The sequence below is a fragment of the Peromyscus maniculatus genome, chromosome 11, assembly GCF_049852395.1.
Source record: "Peromyscus maniculatus bairdii isolate BWxNUB_F1_BW_parent chromosome 11, HU_Pman_BW_mat_3.1, whole genome shotgun sequence".
Taxonomy (NCBI): domain Eukaryota; kingdom Metazoa; phylum Chordata; class Mammalia; order Rodentia; family Cricetidae; genus Peromyscus; species Peromyscus maniculatus.
The window spans coordinates 83,292,670-83,309,286 of NC_134862.1; the positions used below are offsets into that span (position 1 = coordinate 83,292,670).

General features: G+C 43.7%; 1 protein-coding gene across 1 annotated transcript in view; it reads left to right on the forward strand.

Moving 5' to 3' along the window:
- Window positions 1-2,854: 2,854 nt before the first annotated feature.
- Window positions 2,855-16,617, forward strand: part of Fmn2 (formin 2) — a 315,696-nt gene continuing 301,933 nt past the window's right edge. The window contains exon 1 of the mRNA XM_006993715.4: window positions 2,855-4,547. Within this exon, the coding sequence (XP_006993777.3) occupies window positions 2,984-4,547 (1,564 nt within the window). The 5' untranslated portion in view covers window positions 2,855-2,983. The remainder of the gene's footprint in view (window positions 4,548-16,617) is intronic.

Consider the following 16,617-nt stretch of genomic DNA (forward strand, 5'->3'; position numbering starts at 1 on the left):
GCCTGGGCTACATGACCCCCTGTTCCAAAAAACCAAAGAAAAAAAAAAAAAGGAAAAAATATTGTTTATAGACACACACATACACACACACACACACACACACATTGCTTATGGAGATAACATTCTCTTTTCAAAGAGATATTTCCAACAAGGGACACACACATACACACACACACACACACACATTGCTTATGGAGATAACATTCTCTTTTCAAAGAGATATTTCCAACAAGGATGTTGAAAATGTAAAAACAAAACAATGCTTGCTTGGGGGCCATATTGTTGTGATGTTTGTGTTCAATACTATCATGACTGCTCCCTTACCCTTAAACCTAAACAATAAACCTCAGGAAACTATCTTATAACTTCATTTAAAAAAACAGAATTCTTAGCCAGGCAGTGGTGGCACATACCTTTAAGCCTTTAATTCCAGCACTCAGAAGGCAGAGGCAGGCAGATCTCTGAGTTGGAGGCCAGCCTGGTCTATAAAGTGAGTTCCAGGACAGCCAGAAACGCTGTCTTGAAAAACAAAAACCAAAACCAGAATTCTTTAAAAAAAAAAAAAAAAAAACCTCTACATTTATTTATTGTGTGATTGTGCTACATTTTAATATGAGAGAAATATGTAATTTTTCATATTTAAGGGGTATATAATATTTATTGCTAAGACACTTATAGAATATTCTCTTTCTAAAGCTCAACCCCCCACACCCTGTCTCCCCGCCCATCCCCCTCTGTATCGAAGCTTAACTCTAAAGCATCGACTATCTCATAATAATAAATTTAATACTTAACCAATTAGCTAGCTGCTTTACTCTGACTTGTCCCGAAATTTTTTTTTCTGTGTCTGCCTTGAAGGGCTAGCTTTACCTCACTGGAAGTCCCTGAGTGGGGAAACTCCTGGGGCTGCAGGAGGCATCGCTGGCGATCTCCCAGCTGCTATTGCTGCTGACAATGTGACCGCATTCATCCCCATTACTCTTCATTGTCCTCTCTACCTCCCCCTCTCATTCCCCTTCGACTGTCCCCAATGTTTCTCCTTCTGCTTTTGTGACCCTATAATAGAACTCTGCCAACTCTGACCTGCACCACAACTGCTCCCTATTCTCCCACATTCAAAGAATGTGAAAAAAAAAAAATCAGTATTCTCACTGCCTCTTTTCTTTCGGCTCTGTCCACCCCCCGCTTTGTCTTCCAAACTTCTTGGATACATCACAGAAGAAAGTAACAAGGGGACGAATAGGTCTGCATCAAAGACGCCCCGATAAAGAGCAAAAATCAAGATTCAAAGTACTGCCGCATTCAAAGAAGCAGAGAGTTCTAGTGGCCACAGGCAAATTGTGGTCTGTGTTGAGGGGTGGGGGTGTCTAGAAAAGAGGAGAGAGTAGCCTTGTGAAAGAGGTGAAAGAAAGGCTTTTCAGGCTCTCGGGATCCCTTGGAGACAGGGATATTACCCTGGCACAGTTATTAAAGCGGAGTTTTTCAAAGTGTTTACTCAAAAAGGCCACTGAAGTTCAACAATCCACCTGCCCCAGTGAGTGGCTGTTTCAAAGATCATGGTTTGAGAAAGGCTACGAATCGCTGTCTGGATTTCCAACAAAGAATAACATTTGTCATGAATGCTGCTTTTTCCTTTTAAAAAGTTTATGTGCTTTTATAGCTTGCAGCTATTTAAAATACTGATAATGCTTTAAAACATTTAACACAAATTATAGTTCAATGTCATTAAAATCAAGACAACAATTCACAAATAAGAAAAAGTGTTTGTGTTAGTCTAGGTCTGAAACTTAGGAAGCCCTGGCCCTGAACAAAGTGTGCCTGGATGGATTTGCTTGAGAAAGTGGATGTCCTTTATAACATAATGTCTAATTTCCTGTGTTTGTACCAAGGGTATTTCTTTTCTTTTTCCTTTTTAATATGAGACTGCATTGTGACATGTTTAATATTGATGAGTTTGACCTCCTGGGAGTTATAATATATGCACCCCTTTTAAATACAAATGTTGTCTAATTTATATGGCAAACACATAGAATTTTGGAGATTAGCATTTTAATCAGCTTTAATCTCAGTATTTTCACTTTCCCCTTCTTCTCTTTTCTCTGTCCAGAAAGGTCCCACAAACCCACTTTGGAAATGACAGCTAATGTCCTGTTCTTGGAGATGTGCGTGCAACAGGCACAGAGCCTGGGGAAGGAATCTTTCCTAAGTAGCACACTCACAAACAGAGTGTGCAAAGCGATGATCAACTATTTAAGAAATAGAACAGTCCATCCATTCAACAAGTATTTGAACTGGAGCCATGCAGAAATAGGCAGACGTGTGTGTGTGTGTGTGTGTGTGTGTTCCTCATACTATGGCACTTCTGACCTGGAATTGGGCTTCAGATTTTCTGTTGCGTTATTTTTTTCTCATTGCTGGTCTGAGAGCTTTGAAGTTTTGTGTAAATGTTCCAACATACCAGTTCTTGAAAAGAGGGCAACATGTTTTATTTTCAAAGTGGGGGTGAAGATTCCAGAGATAACCTAACAGGAATATCCTAAGTTTGATGCTAGTCTGAGCCACATAGAGACAGCTCCCCCAACTCCCACCCCTTAATTATCAGGTCCTAGAGATAGAAACGTTTTCCCTGCTTGGTTGCGGGAGGAGCCAAAGGGGGCACTGAGGGGGCGGGGGCGGTGGGCGGGGAGCCAGGCCAAGGCTGAGTCCTGTGCAGCCATTGGTGGGGAGTGCGAGCCGAACTGAGCATGTTCGCGCCCGCCAGCCAGGGCCGCAACCACAGCCGCAGGGACGGCAGCCGGGAGAGCCACCGCGCATTATGCAAAGCGGCAGCAGATGTGAGCGGGGCCAGCTGGGCGCTCCTCGGCCTCCCCTCCCAACGGCCGGCCCAGCTGCCTGAATTGTCCCGGACACTCCCCTGGCCCTCGCCAGGGCCGAGATGGCCTGAGGACCCCCAGGCGCGGCGGCGCAGCAGAGGGGTTGAAACATGGGGAACCAGGATGGGAAGCTGAAGAGGAGCGCAGGTGATGCCTCCCACGAAGGCGGCGGCGGCGGAGCGGAGGATGCCGCGGGGCCCAGGGATGCGGAAACCACAAAGAAGGCGAGCGGGAGCAAAAAGGCGCTCGGTAAGCACGGCAAGGGGGGAGGGGGCAGCGGAGAGACCAGCAAGAAGAAGAGCAAGTCAGATTCTAGAGCCTCGGTGTTTTCCAACCTGCGGATCAGAAAGAACCTGACCAAGGCGAAAGGTGCCGGCGACTCGCGGGAGGATGTCCTGGACTCTCAGGCCCTGCCGATCGGGGAGCTGGACAGCGCTCACTCCATAGTCACCAAGACCCCAGACCTCAGTCTCTCTGCTGAGGAGACGGGCCTATCGGATACCGAGTGTGCCGACCCTTTCGAGGTGATCCATCCAGGTGGTCCTAGGCCTGCCGAGGCTGGGCTAGGGATCAAGGCGACTGCGGAGGATTTGGAAACTGCGGCAGGAGCTCAGGATGGACAAAGGACCAGTTCTGGTTCGGACACGGACATCTATAGCTTCCACTCCGCTACGGAGCAGGAGGATTTGCTCTCAGACATACAGCAGGCAATTCGTCTGCAGCAACAGCAGCAGCAGCAGCAGCAGCAAAAGCTGCTGCTCCAGGACTCCGAGGAGCCTGCAGCGCCCCCCACTGCCATCTCCCCTCAGCCTGGGGCCTTTCTGGGCCTGGACCAGTTCTTACTGGGATCGAGAAGCGAGGCTGGAAAGGACACCGAACAGGCACTACCGGCGAGACCCGACTTGCCTGAGACCACCAAATCCCCAGTGCCTGAGCAACCTCCGTCCTCCGGAGGCCACTTGGCCTCTGAGACACCCGGCTACGTGAGCGCCCACTCTGCAGTCACAGACTCGCTCTCATCTCCAGCCTTCACATTTCCTGAGGCTGGACCAGGGGAGGGCGCAGCGGGAGCCCCAGTGCCTGAAGCTGAGGACACAGATGAGGAGTGCGAGGAGGATGCTTTTGAGGATGCCCCCCGAGGCTCTCCAGAGGAGGAATGGGTCCCAGAGGTGGGAGAAACTCCACAGCGGCTGGAGGAAGAGCCGGAGGAGGGGATGCGAGGGCCCAGTGTCTCTGCAGTCGCTTCTTTGCCTGGCAGCCCTGCGCCCAGCCCACGATGCTTCAAACCTTACCCACTCATCACCCCCTGCTACATCAAGACCACCACTCGGCAGCTCAGCTCGCCCAATCACTCCCCGTCTCAGTCCCCCAACCAGAGTCCTAGGATCAAGAAGCGACCGGAGCCTTCCGTCAGCCGGAGCCCCAGAACTGCCTTGGCCTCTACTGCGGCCCCGGCCAAGAAGCACCGCTTGGAAGGCGGCCTCTCGGGCGGCCTCAGCCGCTCAGCCGACTGGACCGAGGAGCTAGGCGTCCGTACGCCTGGGGCAGGAGGCTCTGTGCACCTGCTGGGGCGCGGGGCTACTGCGGATGACAGTGGTGGCGGGTCGCCTGTGCTGGCCGCTAAGGCTCCTGGGGCTCCAGCGACCGCTGATGGCTTTCAGAACGTGTTCACAGGTGAGCACGCCTGCCACGTATCTCCGGGTGGCAGGTCGCCTGCCAATCAGGGCCTTCCTCTGCCACCCCGCCCCCTCCACGTTCTGAAAGGCCCGACCTGCTATTTGGAGATAACCTTTTGCCACCAGGCATGTCTCCTCGGTGGGGGGAAAAAAAGCCTTGGGTGTACTTAGTTCTCTATTCTGTTTCAGAGTAGTGAAAAGAAAAAATGTAGTTGTCTGGCCTACGTCTTCTGAAGAGAGGACTCATAAGCTCACATACTCTCCCGCCCCCAGATTTCCTCTAGGCATATTAACCCCTTTTGTGCCTTGCTACCTCTGCTGTCCTTCACGCCATTCTTTCCCCTTGCACATTTTCACAGTTGTGAAGAATAGACCCGGGCATAGACCTTCTCAAGGATTTGTATTGCAGGCACACGGCATTTATCTAGTACATTCTAAAGGCTATGTCTGACCACCTCTAATATATAGTTTCTACCATGTTGTGACCTGAGTGCCATATAGGTACTTGGTGAAGTTCAGCGATTAGCATGTTTGCTAATGCAAGCAAGTTTGCTATATGCTCTTAGAAAAATGAATAAATAATAGACCATTAGTAATCTGTTATTTATTTATGATTCTAAGGATTGGCACTAGGGCCTTTTGCTTGCTAGGCAAGTGCTGTACTACTGAGCTATGTCCTCAGACTTCCGTGATACTTTTTGTTTTGATAAAGGGTTTCACTAAGTTACCCAGGCAGGTCTTGAACCTATCTTGCTCAGCCTGCTGAGTAGCTAGGATATGTTGCTGTCAGTCTGTTTTGTGAGTCAGTGAGAGCAGGCTGGAATGTGGCAATGTTGAAGATGGGAAGCCGAAAGCACAGGAATCCCATGGATCCTGTCTTCCCTAGCCTTGTGATTGGTGGACTCTCTGTGGTAGATCACAGCCAGAATCAGCTCCCTGGGCTACAGTTCAAGGAGTAGAATCTGTTTCTGCTTATAGGTGCAAAGCTTCACTTGACAAGTTCCCTGCTAATGTCTGTTGACTTCCTGTTTACTCAACGTATTGATTATTGAAAGAAATAATGTTCAGATATTAAGAAAAAATACTGGCATTTTGTGCCAGTGCTGGTGGGTTTCAGATAAATACATGGAGAGTTAAAAATTTTAAATGCAATTTAAAGGTTTTTTTTTCCCCCTGTTATTGTAATGCATAGGCTATCAGTTGGAAATAACTGTAACTCGGTATTTGAGAGGCAGGGATAGGAGGATGCACAGTTAGTTGAGTTCTTGGTTGGCCAGCTGCTACAGTAGCTACTTTTCCTAAGTACATTCATTTATTTTATTACTTTTATGTGCGTGTTTACTTTGCCTCATGCATGTCTATGCACCATGTCTGTGCAGGGCCTGCAGAGGCAAGATAGGGCCTCAGATACCCTGGGACCGGGTTACAGATGGCTGTGAGCCACCATGTTGTTGCGGGGAATCTAGCCCAGACCTCTGGAAGAGCAGCCTGTGTTCTTAACCTTTGAGCCAATCCTCCCAACCCTCAAGTTCATTTTTCGTTCACCATTATGATAGCCTTTATTTTGATTTTGTAGAATCTTAAAAGTAGCTTTAGTTCACTTTATAGACTCTATATCCATTTTCTTTCCTCCATTTTCCTTACTGTGAAGATTTGCTGATGGGGGAAGTTTGTAGTCATGGATCTATTCCACACAATGTAAAATACAATTAAAACATTCAAAAACTAAAGGTCATATGTTTATGGATGATGACTGAAAGACTCTTGGAAAATGGTTTTGTTGTTTGGATTTGGGTTTTTGAGAGAGGGTCTCATGTAGCTCAGGCTGGTTTCAAAGTTCCTGTGTACTTGAGGGTGACCTTGAATGCCTGATCCTCTTCTGTTCCTCACTGCTGGAAGTACAGGATTATACTATCAAGTCTGACTGTTACTTATTTGTGTGTGTGTGTGTGTGTGTGTGTGTGTGTGTGTGTGAACTTATTTTAGTTCATGCTGAGACTGGAACCTACATGTTGATTGAATGTTGAAATGTCTTTTAATAAAAATCCGGTACCGGATATTGGGGTAAATGCTGAAAGTCCAGAGTGACAAGGAACAAGCCACTTCCACGTCTCACCTCACCAATTCCATGAATCCTCTGACTGAAATACTCTCAGTCCTCACCCAAAAGGCTCCAGCCGAAAAAGCCTCTAGCTGAAAGGGATGCTTCTGCTGAAAAGCCTTTAGTTTCTGTCTCCTCATGCCTTATATACCTTTCTCTGCCCAGCCATCACTCCCTGGGATTAAAGGTGTGTGTGCTTCCCAGTACTGGGATTAAAGGTGTGTGCCACCACTGCCTGGCTCTGTTTACTCTCCTAGACTGAGTCAATCTCATATAGTCCAGGATGGCTTTGAACTCACAGAGATCCAGACGGATCTCTGCCTCCTGAGTGCTAGGATTAAAGGTGTGTGCCAACACTGCCTGGCCACTATGTTTAATCTAGTGGCTTGTTCTGTTCTCTGATCTTCAGGCAAATTTTATTAGGGTATACAATATATCACTACACCTAGAGCCTTCCACTTATTAGACAAACCCTTTAACAGTGAGCTGCAGCCTTATGCACTTACTACTGAATCATGGCACTGGCTTCCCAAATTTTACTAAGTGGAAGGGAGATACTAAGAGGAGAACGTGGGGTTCAGCACTGAGGAAAAGCAGTTGCCTAGCATGTGCAGTGGCCCAGGCTTTAGTAACAGCATTTAAAAAATTACAGTGTGCAAGAACCTACCGTCTATCCACCTATCATCCACCCATCCACCCATCCATCTACCCATCCATCCATCCATCCATCTATCCATCCATCCATCCATCCATCCATCCATCCATCCATCCATCCATCCATCCATCCATTTATCCATCCACCCACCCACCCCCTCATCCATCCATCCATCCACCCACTTATCCATCTATCTTTATCTATCTATCTATCTATCTATCTATCTATCTATCTATCTATCTACTTATCTTATATCTATCATATATCCAGAAATCGCACTAGTGAAATTCCCCAGGGTTTATCAAGTATAAAGCAGAAATTGAGGTAATAAAACTTATTAAAGGAGAATTGAACAGATTCCTGACAGATCATAAGACTTTAAATATATTGAAGTTTCATTTCCCATTTACAAAAAGTGTTCTTAAGTCTTGGACATCACTTAATTTTGCTAGTGATTTCAAATTTAAAATGTGGAACACTTGAAGGTGCTGTTTGGTGCTGTCTGAGTTTTGTTGGCCTCTTCGGCAGATGTTTATTATTGAGCATAATAAAAGTAGAGCCAGTCACTCTTGTGTGGCAGTCATCTATCTGCCTTGTATTATCTGGTTGGAAATGGCTGTCACTGGCCAGCAGGTAGATTTTTGTGTAGCAGCTTCTTCAATATATTTCTTTCATTCACTCTGTGTTGCTCAGAAAAAGAAAACACTGAGCAGATTTAACTTAACCTGTGATGGGTGGGGAAATGGAGATTAAATAACTCTCTCAAGGTCATACATACTGTGTGTGTGATTCCTTCCAAGGCAAATCTGGAAGAGGACACTGTCCACCGAGATAACTTGTCTTATTACCACAGTTTGTGTGTTTGGCACTAGATGATAACTTACAGAGCAGGAATCTTTGAATAGTCATTACTAGACCTAATGCCTTCACTGACGAGGTTTTTCTAGCTTCTGTTAGTAACGGTTGAATATCTGACCTTCCTTGGGATAAATGAGGGGGGAGTTGTAAGTGAGAGAAAACCTGGTTTTTCTTGAGCCCTCTGTCATGGAGACGGCTGTGGTGTCAGGGTTTCCAGATTGAACCTTTCCTTGTCATCTGCTACTTTCTACAGCTTTACAAGCCTCTGCAGATTTATGGCACCTTGGAAATTACCCAGGGCTGAGGGAGCACTCAGGGAACACTCCTTAAGGAGGGCTGTCCGTAAGGAACTAGATTTTTGGTCTTAGTGTGGAGTTATTTAGAGCAACTAATGTCTAGCTGCCTTTTGAGTCAGGAGAGCCTTGTATCTCTTTGCTTACTTCAATTTTCCTTATCATAGCTCTGGGGAGAGGAGCTGGCATTTTTTTTATTGCATTGCAAACATAGGGAAAAATCAAGTGAAAAAAGATTCCCATGCCCAGGTTTGTGTCTCTGGTAGACATGAAAATGCTTAGCAATGAGATGGTCTCATTTTAGTTATGAAGAAACTGATGGTATCGTAGGGCATTCCATTTCCAAATTTCATAATTAATTCATTTGAAACATGTCTTTTTTCGGTATTTAATTGGAAGAATTTGAGAGGTTCCTTTTTGAAAAGTGGTCTTGGTGTCAAACTCAGGGCCTCTTGTATGCTGAGCAATTGCTTTATAACTGAATTAGTTTCCTAGCCTAGTAATAGGGTGCAGTTAATTAAAGTTTGGACATCTAATATATTGAATTTGTGATGCTAAATCACTTTTGATAGAAATCTTTCCAGTCAATTATGTGCTTAATCTGTCTCCTTTTTAAACACATGGAATGGAAGTTCCATCTGTTTTAGAAAGGCTTGCTGTCATTTTCAGGGACATCATTGTCCTGTGAAAGCACTGGCGTTGCCCTCAGAAGGAGTTTACAATTGTGGGCCAGAGACCATGGTCATCTGTAACTTGAGTTTTGTTTTTGTTTTTACAAGACAGGGTTTCTCTGTAGCTTTGGAGCCTGTCCTGGAATTTGCTTTGTACACCAGGCTGGCCTCGAACTCACAGAGATCCGCTGTCTTTGCCTCCTGAGTGCTGGGATTGAAGGCGTGCACCACCGCCACCCAGCAGTGGCTTGAGATTTTCTATCTATGTAGTTTCTTAACTTCTTTTTGGATATCACTTCTTTTTTCTTAGTGTTATCTTTATTTGCTTCCCCAGTCACCCAAATTCCTTATAATTTGATTCTTTTCTAATTAATTTGGTTGTAGCTTGTAAGAGCCTACAATGATGATGTTATCAATATTTACTGTGCTTCCTCTGGATGTCAGTCAGGCTCTGGGATAGTGCATTGCATTAGTACTCGTAATCTTTACCATAGTTTGAAGTACAGCTATGCCTAGTCACTTTTTCTATGAGCAACCAAGGCTCAGACAAGTCAAATATCCTGACTAAGAGCATTGAGCTAGTAATCCCCATCTAGGGTATGCCTTTAAAAAACCAGGCGTTTGTGTATAGAGAACAAAGCCAAGCAGCCCCCCTTGAGCTTCTGATGGGCTAATTAACAAAGGGATTGAAATCTGTGGCTCCCATTTTGGCTTTTCTAAGGGTTAATTATTTGTTTTAGAAGATACAAGGGGCCACTCTATTAGTGTGTATTTTCTCACAGGGCTCGTAAAATATTTCTTTTTTGAGACAGTATCTCATGTACTTAGCCTTGAACCCACTAGTAAGGGAGGCTAGCCTTATACTCCTGGTCCTCCTGTTTCCCAAGTGTTACAAATACAGACATGTGCCGCCACACCTGACTCTACCCTTGGCTTCAATATACAGTTTTTTAAATCATCATATTGAAAAATTTACAGCCCAAACCGTTTAATAGCAGTAGCTGCTGACAGAGTACAGATGTCCAGTTAATATCTGAAATAAATGAAGAAGATGGTTTTGAAAATTACATTATTGGGCTGGGCATGGTAGCGCACTCCTTTAATCTCAGCACTTGGGAAGCAAGGAGGGCAGATCTCTGAGTCCAATGCCAGCCTGCCAATGCAGAAACAAAAATCAAAACACCTCCCACCCCAAGTGAAGAAAGACAATGATGCCATTCATCTAAGCAAGGAAACAGGAGGGCTGGATGTTGTTATGGAGTTCCAAACATTAGAAAGAATTTGACAAGAGAACCTGTGACTGAGAACATTGTTCTTAAGTCATTTTTAGTTTTGTCTGAAAGATTCTTTTAGAACTGTGGCTTGGATCAAAGTTAAGTGTCCCAGTGGCTTCAGTGATGTGTTGACTGACTGCCTTATGACCAGAAGATTGGCTTGGCTTTCAGTGCATTTATGCACTTGGCTCTTAGCTGTGCACAATGGTAATAGAATAGGTGCCTTGAGTGTGCTTCCTTCGGATTCTAGTCAAAAGTTGCTGAAACTGTGCTAGATGATGGTTTTAATAAACACTGTTACTGTGTTTATTTGCTTCCTAGCTTTGCTACTTAGCTAAATGACTCTCATGTGATTGTTCCTCATATATATGAATGTGGGGAGGACCAGTTTCCCACTAAGAATGCTAAGATTCAATGACATAATGCAATACAGCTCCAACCACTGTGCCCGGCAAAGAGCAGCAGGTGTTTAATTGGTGTTGATTGATTTCCTCAACTGACTTGTTTTTTGAACAAGTTTTATTGTTCAAAGTGGACAGAGCCAAATGTGTGAAAAGAGAACCAAACAGCTCTGAAATTACTATAAAAAACTTGGCAGGATGTAATTGAGATACTTAATGAAAATATTTCTTAAAAATAGTTTATTTGTGTTTTCTATTTCTTCCTTTTTTTTCCCCTATGATTATAAGCATTTTTTGTCACTTTAGGTTTCTGGGAGCCTAGTTAAGGATGATGAGGGTTTGGTTATGAGAATGGGGGGCAGTGCTGTTTACTAAAGGAGGTGTGGGAGCCCAGCATGGTTACTTCGACCTGTAATCAGGAAGCTGAAGCAGGCAGATTGTCACAAGTTCAAAGTCAGTCTGGGCCATATGTTCAGTTCCAGGATAACGTGGGCGACGTTTGGGATAGTCTATGAAAAACACCCAAGCAACAAGAGCAAGGGGAAAGGAGGGGCAGACAGCTGATACCCTGTTCAGTGTTTCTCTTGGGTACAATATCTGCCATCAACTCCTGAATTTTCAGCCATGATTCCTTCGTAAGATAGTGACTGAGACACAATGATCTATTTGCCGTTCCATGAACATGAGTTTCCCTTTCCAGACCCCGGGCCTCTGTCCCGCAGCCTCACCCTCCTAGAAGCACAGTTTGCCTCCCCTGGGAAGCACCTGAAAAGGGCCGAGTGAAAGCCATGTCCTCTGTGTCCTGTCAGCTAGCCCAGGCTGGCTCCATATCACTGTCAGCACATGCTCTCTCCATCACATGCTTTTGGTATTTGGGATTTCTTTTGGTCTTCTTTCTTGCCTTGCCTGCCAGATCCCATCCATCCATCACCTACTTTTCCATTCTGTCTGCCCATTCATGTCTATTGTGCATCTTGCAGGGTGCCAATCTCATAAACACTGAGTATGTGAGTTCTTGGTAAATACTTGTCCATAGTGTTTTTCTAGGGAATGATACAAGGATGTTGGGGATTCAGGTTTCCTGCTGTCAACTATAACCTGTTGGAATCTAAGCCTGAGAAGTATCAGCCTTTTTGGTCAATTGAAATTAGTTAAATTCACTGAAGTGAAGAGAGCACAGTGATTGGCAGAACTGTTGAGAGTACACACACACCGTCTGTGCTTGATCACACAGGTTTAGTTTGAAAGGGAACCACAGTCCAGAAAAGTAGGTGTCCATATATGTGCATGCTCATGTATGTGCACACACACACTGATATTTTAATGGACAAATATTTACTCTATGTCACAGAATCAGAAGTGAGAACAACTTCCTGAGTCAGTTCTCCCTCTTCCCCATGTGCCTCTCTTGGATCAAACTCAGGGCTTCGGCCTTGGCAGCAAGCATTTTCACCTACTGAGGTGTCTGCTAGGTCTCTACATATGCTTTTAACAGACATAGAGTTTTGGATGGGGTCCTGAGAGTCAAAGCTAGGGCCTCACGTATGCTGAGCAGGCACTGAACCTTCTCTACCTGAGTTTTACCACTGAGCTACAGCTTCCTCCTTAAATATATCCTCAATGAACAGTGGCTCTCAACCTTCCTAATGCTGTGACCTTTTAATACAGTTCCTCATGTTGTGATGACCCCCAGCCATAAAATTATTCTGTTGCTACTTCATATGTCTAGTTTTGCTACTGTTATGAATCATAATGTGAATATATGATGTACAGAATATCTGATATGCATCCTTTGTGAGAGGGTGGTTCGACCCCCAAAAGGGTCATGACCCACAGGTTGAGAATCACTGCTTAATGAAGCATGACTGAAAAAGTTCTGGGGCTAGAAGAATAGTTCAGGTGGTAAGGTAGCTGATATGGAAGCACCAGAGGCTGAATTTTATAGAGAGAACCCACATAAAACAGCCAGGTATGACGACATATTTGAAATTCTAGTCCTGAAAAGGCATGGTCATGAAAATCCTTAGGTCAGGCAATCCAGTCTAATTGGGGGGAGGGGGCGGGCATTACATCAGGAAAGTCCCTAGTTCAAAAACATAAGGTAGTGAGTGCTTGTGAAATGACACCAGTTCTGACCTCTGGCCTCCACATATGTGCACACACACATACATTCACACTCACATCCATATGTACACCATCCCATAAGGGAAAAGGTAAAATTTTATTTCCCTCCATTCTTACTTTTGCATGAGAAGTATTGATGGAATTCAGCATAAGGATCATTAAAGAGAAATAAAGTTTTGTCTGTGACTTAATAGTTGATGGAATTTTGCCAAATGTAAGAACTTTACACACTTTTATTTAATTTTTATTTATGTGTGTGTATGTGAATGTGTAGGCAGATACCCTTGGAGGTCAGAAGGGTGTCTCCTTGGAGGATGTTGGAGCACCTGAGCTGGAGTTATAGGCAGTTGTGAGCTGACCCCTGTAGGTTCTGGGAAATGAACTTTGGTCCTCTACAAGAGCAGCAAGCATTCTTCACTTCAGTCCTTACAAGGCTTTAAAAAAATATTAAAATATAAACAATGGAAAATATAATTTCTAATCAATTAGAATAATTCAAAGCAGTTATACCATTAAAAATTGTAAGATCAAATAACATTTATTGGATGCCACAAGAGGATACCAACCGTGATAGACATTTATTAATTACCTCTTTGACACCTGTTCTACTGTGGAGAGAGAGAAAATTGATGACTTCATCCTCAGCAAAGATGAGCTTAAAAGTGTCGCCTGAGCAGGAGACTGTCTGTTATTCCTCAGTGGTCCCATCAGGTTCCATCATACTATGAAATCTGTGGAAACCTTGTTATTAGTCATGTTAGAGCAGAGATATAGACCTTGTATGTATACATACTTACACATGGGTATGTATATATGTATGTGTATATGTATATATATTATATATGTGTATATGTAGAGAGAGTAGTGATGTAGACCTCGTATATTCAGGAAGAACGAGATTCACAGCTTGAGAAAATGTAGCCTTTATTGCATTGTAATGTTATGCTGAAAATGTTCATGCTATCCAGTTCGGTTTGTCTTTAAACATCAGGGAGAAGGGTTCCTTGTGTCATTTAAGTCATTTCTTCAGGTACCTAGGAAGGAGATGAATATCCACTACAGGACGATGGCAAAAGTCTTTTCATCTCTTTCCCTTTGCCTTTTTACTTCTTCCCTGTTTCTCTTCCCTCCCTCCCTCCCTCCTTCCCTCCCTCCCTTCTTCCTGCTGAGTATCTCATCTTTTCCTAATATTCTGGTTTCTCAGTTAACAAAAAGCAAAGACAGTGCTAAGGATGTAGCTGAATGCAGAGTGCTTGTCTAGCATGTATGAGGTCTTGGGTTTGACTGCTGGCCCACCCTAGTCCCCCAGGACACAGGGAAAGAAAAAAGTAGTGGAGCCCGTCTTGATGGGAGGCAGCTTACTTCATTCTGTTAACTCTGATTCTATAGAATGGGCCCAGCAGATGTCTTTGAAGTCAGGCATTGTGTAGACACAATTTTATTTTTTCAATGGTAGAGCTGAAGAGTATCCTTTTGCCAGAGGACCCATTTATATGGGATAATAATACTTTGGGAGCATCTGTAGGGGTGGTGAGAGTGTTGATGTTTTGATTTAGAGAATGTTGACTGATTTTTGTTTTTATGTTTATATGTATGTGTGTGTCTGTATATGGGTGCTCAAAGAGACCAGAAAGAGGCATCAGATGCCCTGGAGCTGGAGTTACAGTCAGTATGAGCTGCCCTAAATGGGTGCTAGGAACTAAAGAACAGCAAGCATTTTTAACTCCTGAGCTATCTCTCCAGAACCTTAAGATTTATGCTGAGGGAGATTTGAAATGGCCAAGTTGCCATTATTCAGCATGAATGTAGGACTCTGTGTTTTTTCATATTGAGTTTAATAATTGTATGTGGTAGGTGATCTTACTTTGTGAAACCATGAAAGAGAAAGCCATGTTGTGTAACTTAAACCCATGTGTCTTTCTAATGTGGGCTCATGCTCACAGAGCAAACCCACTTAGATCCATTGCCAATACTGTCACTCATATCCTACTGAGTGGATTACAGTCTTTGCCTTTTCCTTGTTCTCTGAACTGCCCAATAAGAGGAGTGCCATTAAGTCTTTACTTTAGTATACTTGGCATATTGGTTTCTGTTATTTCATTTTCTCTTACTGTGAAAAGTGCTTATTCAACAATTTCATGGGTCTGTGGTATTCTATTTATAAGTCAGTATTGACATTAAAGTCCTTCCTCCCAGACAGGATCTCACTATGTAGTCTTGGCTGGCCTGGAACTCATTAAGTATACTAAGCTGGTATCCACCTGCCTCTGTCTGAGCACTGGTATCAAGGCATGCATCATCATGCCTGGAATCTGACATTAATGTTCTGTAGAGGTAAAAACACATAGAAGACAAACACTCCTAAGTTTAAAAAAAAAAAAAAACTTTATTAGTTTTACAATAATGTGATGTAGTTTAAGCCCATTATAAAACAATGGGATGCCATGTAAGTACAGCTGAAGAGTGGAGGGTTTTGTAAGTAGTAAGTCACTTCATTGCTAAGATACAAGTTTTCTCTCTAAAAGAATAACAAATGGAACTACAATAAAGATACTGTTTTGTAACTGATCCATGCACTGAGGAAGTCTTCTTTTACCCATAGACTAATACATGCTCGGTTGGAGATGATAGTGATGTGAGCTCTCTGTGGGAGGTATTGTATTTTACAGCTACCAAGATGTTCTGAAAGCCAATTACACCTTCCTGTCTGTACAGTGCTGCTTTGGATAAATGGCTGTGAGGGCGGTAGATGGTTGTGAAAGCATCCTGGCTGTTTATTTTTAGATATTGAAATGGATATATTGCTAACCTATTTTTAGAAAAAAAATCCAGACGTTTGCTGATTGTGGTAGGACCCAGTATCTCGTGGGGAGGCATAGATGATACAGTAAGAACTGTTATAATCTAGGGAGAGACATATATGGCTGGACTGACAATGTGGCAGACGTGAAGAAGTCTTCCTAGGAGCTTTTAGTTTCTGGCTTGGATTATTTCTCTAATATGCTTCATTTGAGTGTGATCATTTCCACCATCCTTTGCCTCATGATAACAAAGGGTAGATGTGTGGCTTTATGTTAAGCTTCAAGAAACACTACTATGATTTGCCCCAATTTCCTTTTGTAAATATCCTCTGTGGTGCCTTACCAACCTCAGCGGGGAGTAGACTCCCAGATCTGAGTCATCAGTGGCTGTGTCTCCCCTGGGTACCAGACACCTCTGACTTACCTATTACAGGTCTCAGGGAGTTACAAAGCTAAAACCACATTTGTTTCTCTCCATCTCCAAGCACTGTCTTCTGGGTCTCCTCACCAAGGTACTGCTGTCTGGTCTGACCTCATTCCTTCATTCCTTGATCCTTTCATACTCTACAACCAGTTAATCCTTCCATTAAAAATATATCTTTAAAACTTCTCCTACTCTTCCTCACTTTGTCTCCACATTTCTAAATCCTAATCACCACCACCAACTTCTGCATTCTCCTATTCAAGGTCTGGCTCTTTCCACAAGTCATGAAGAGCAGGAGTACTGAAAATACACATTTGGGTCCTGGAAGTATAGCTCAATATTAGAACATGTGTTTAGTACCCACAAATCTCTGGTTAAACAGTAAAATAGAACACATTTCTACATTTGCTAGTCTCGAGCTAAAAGCATTTCACTGATGTCATTTTATCCTAGGAATAAAGTCTAG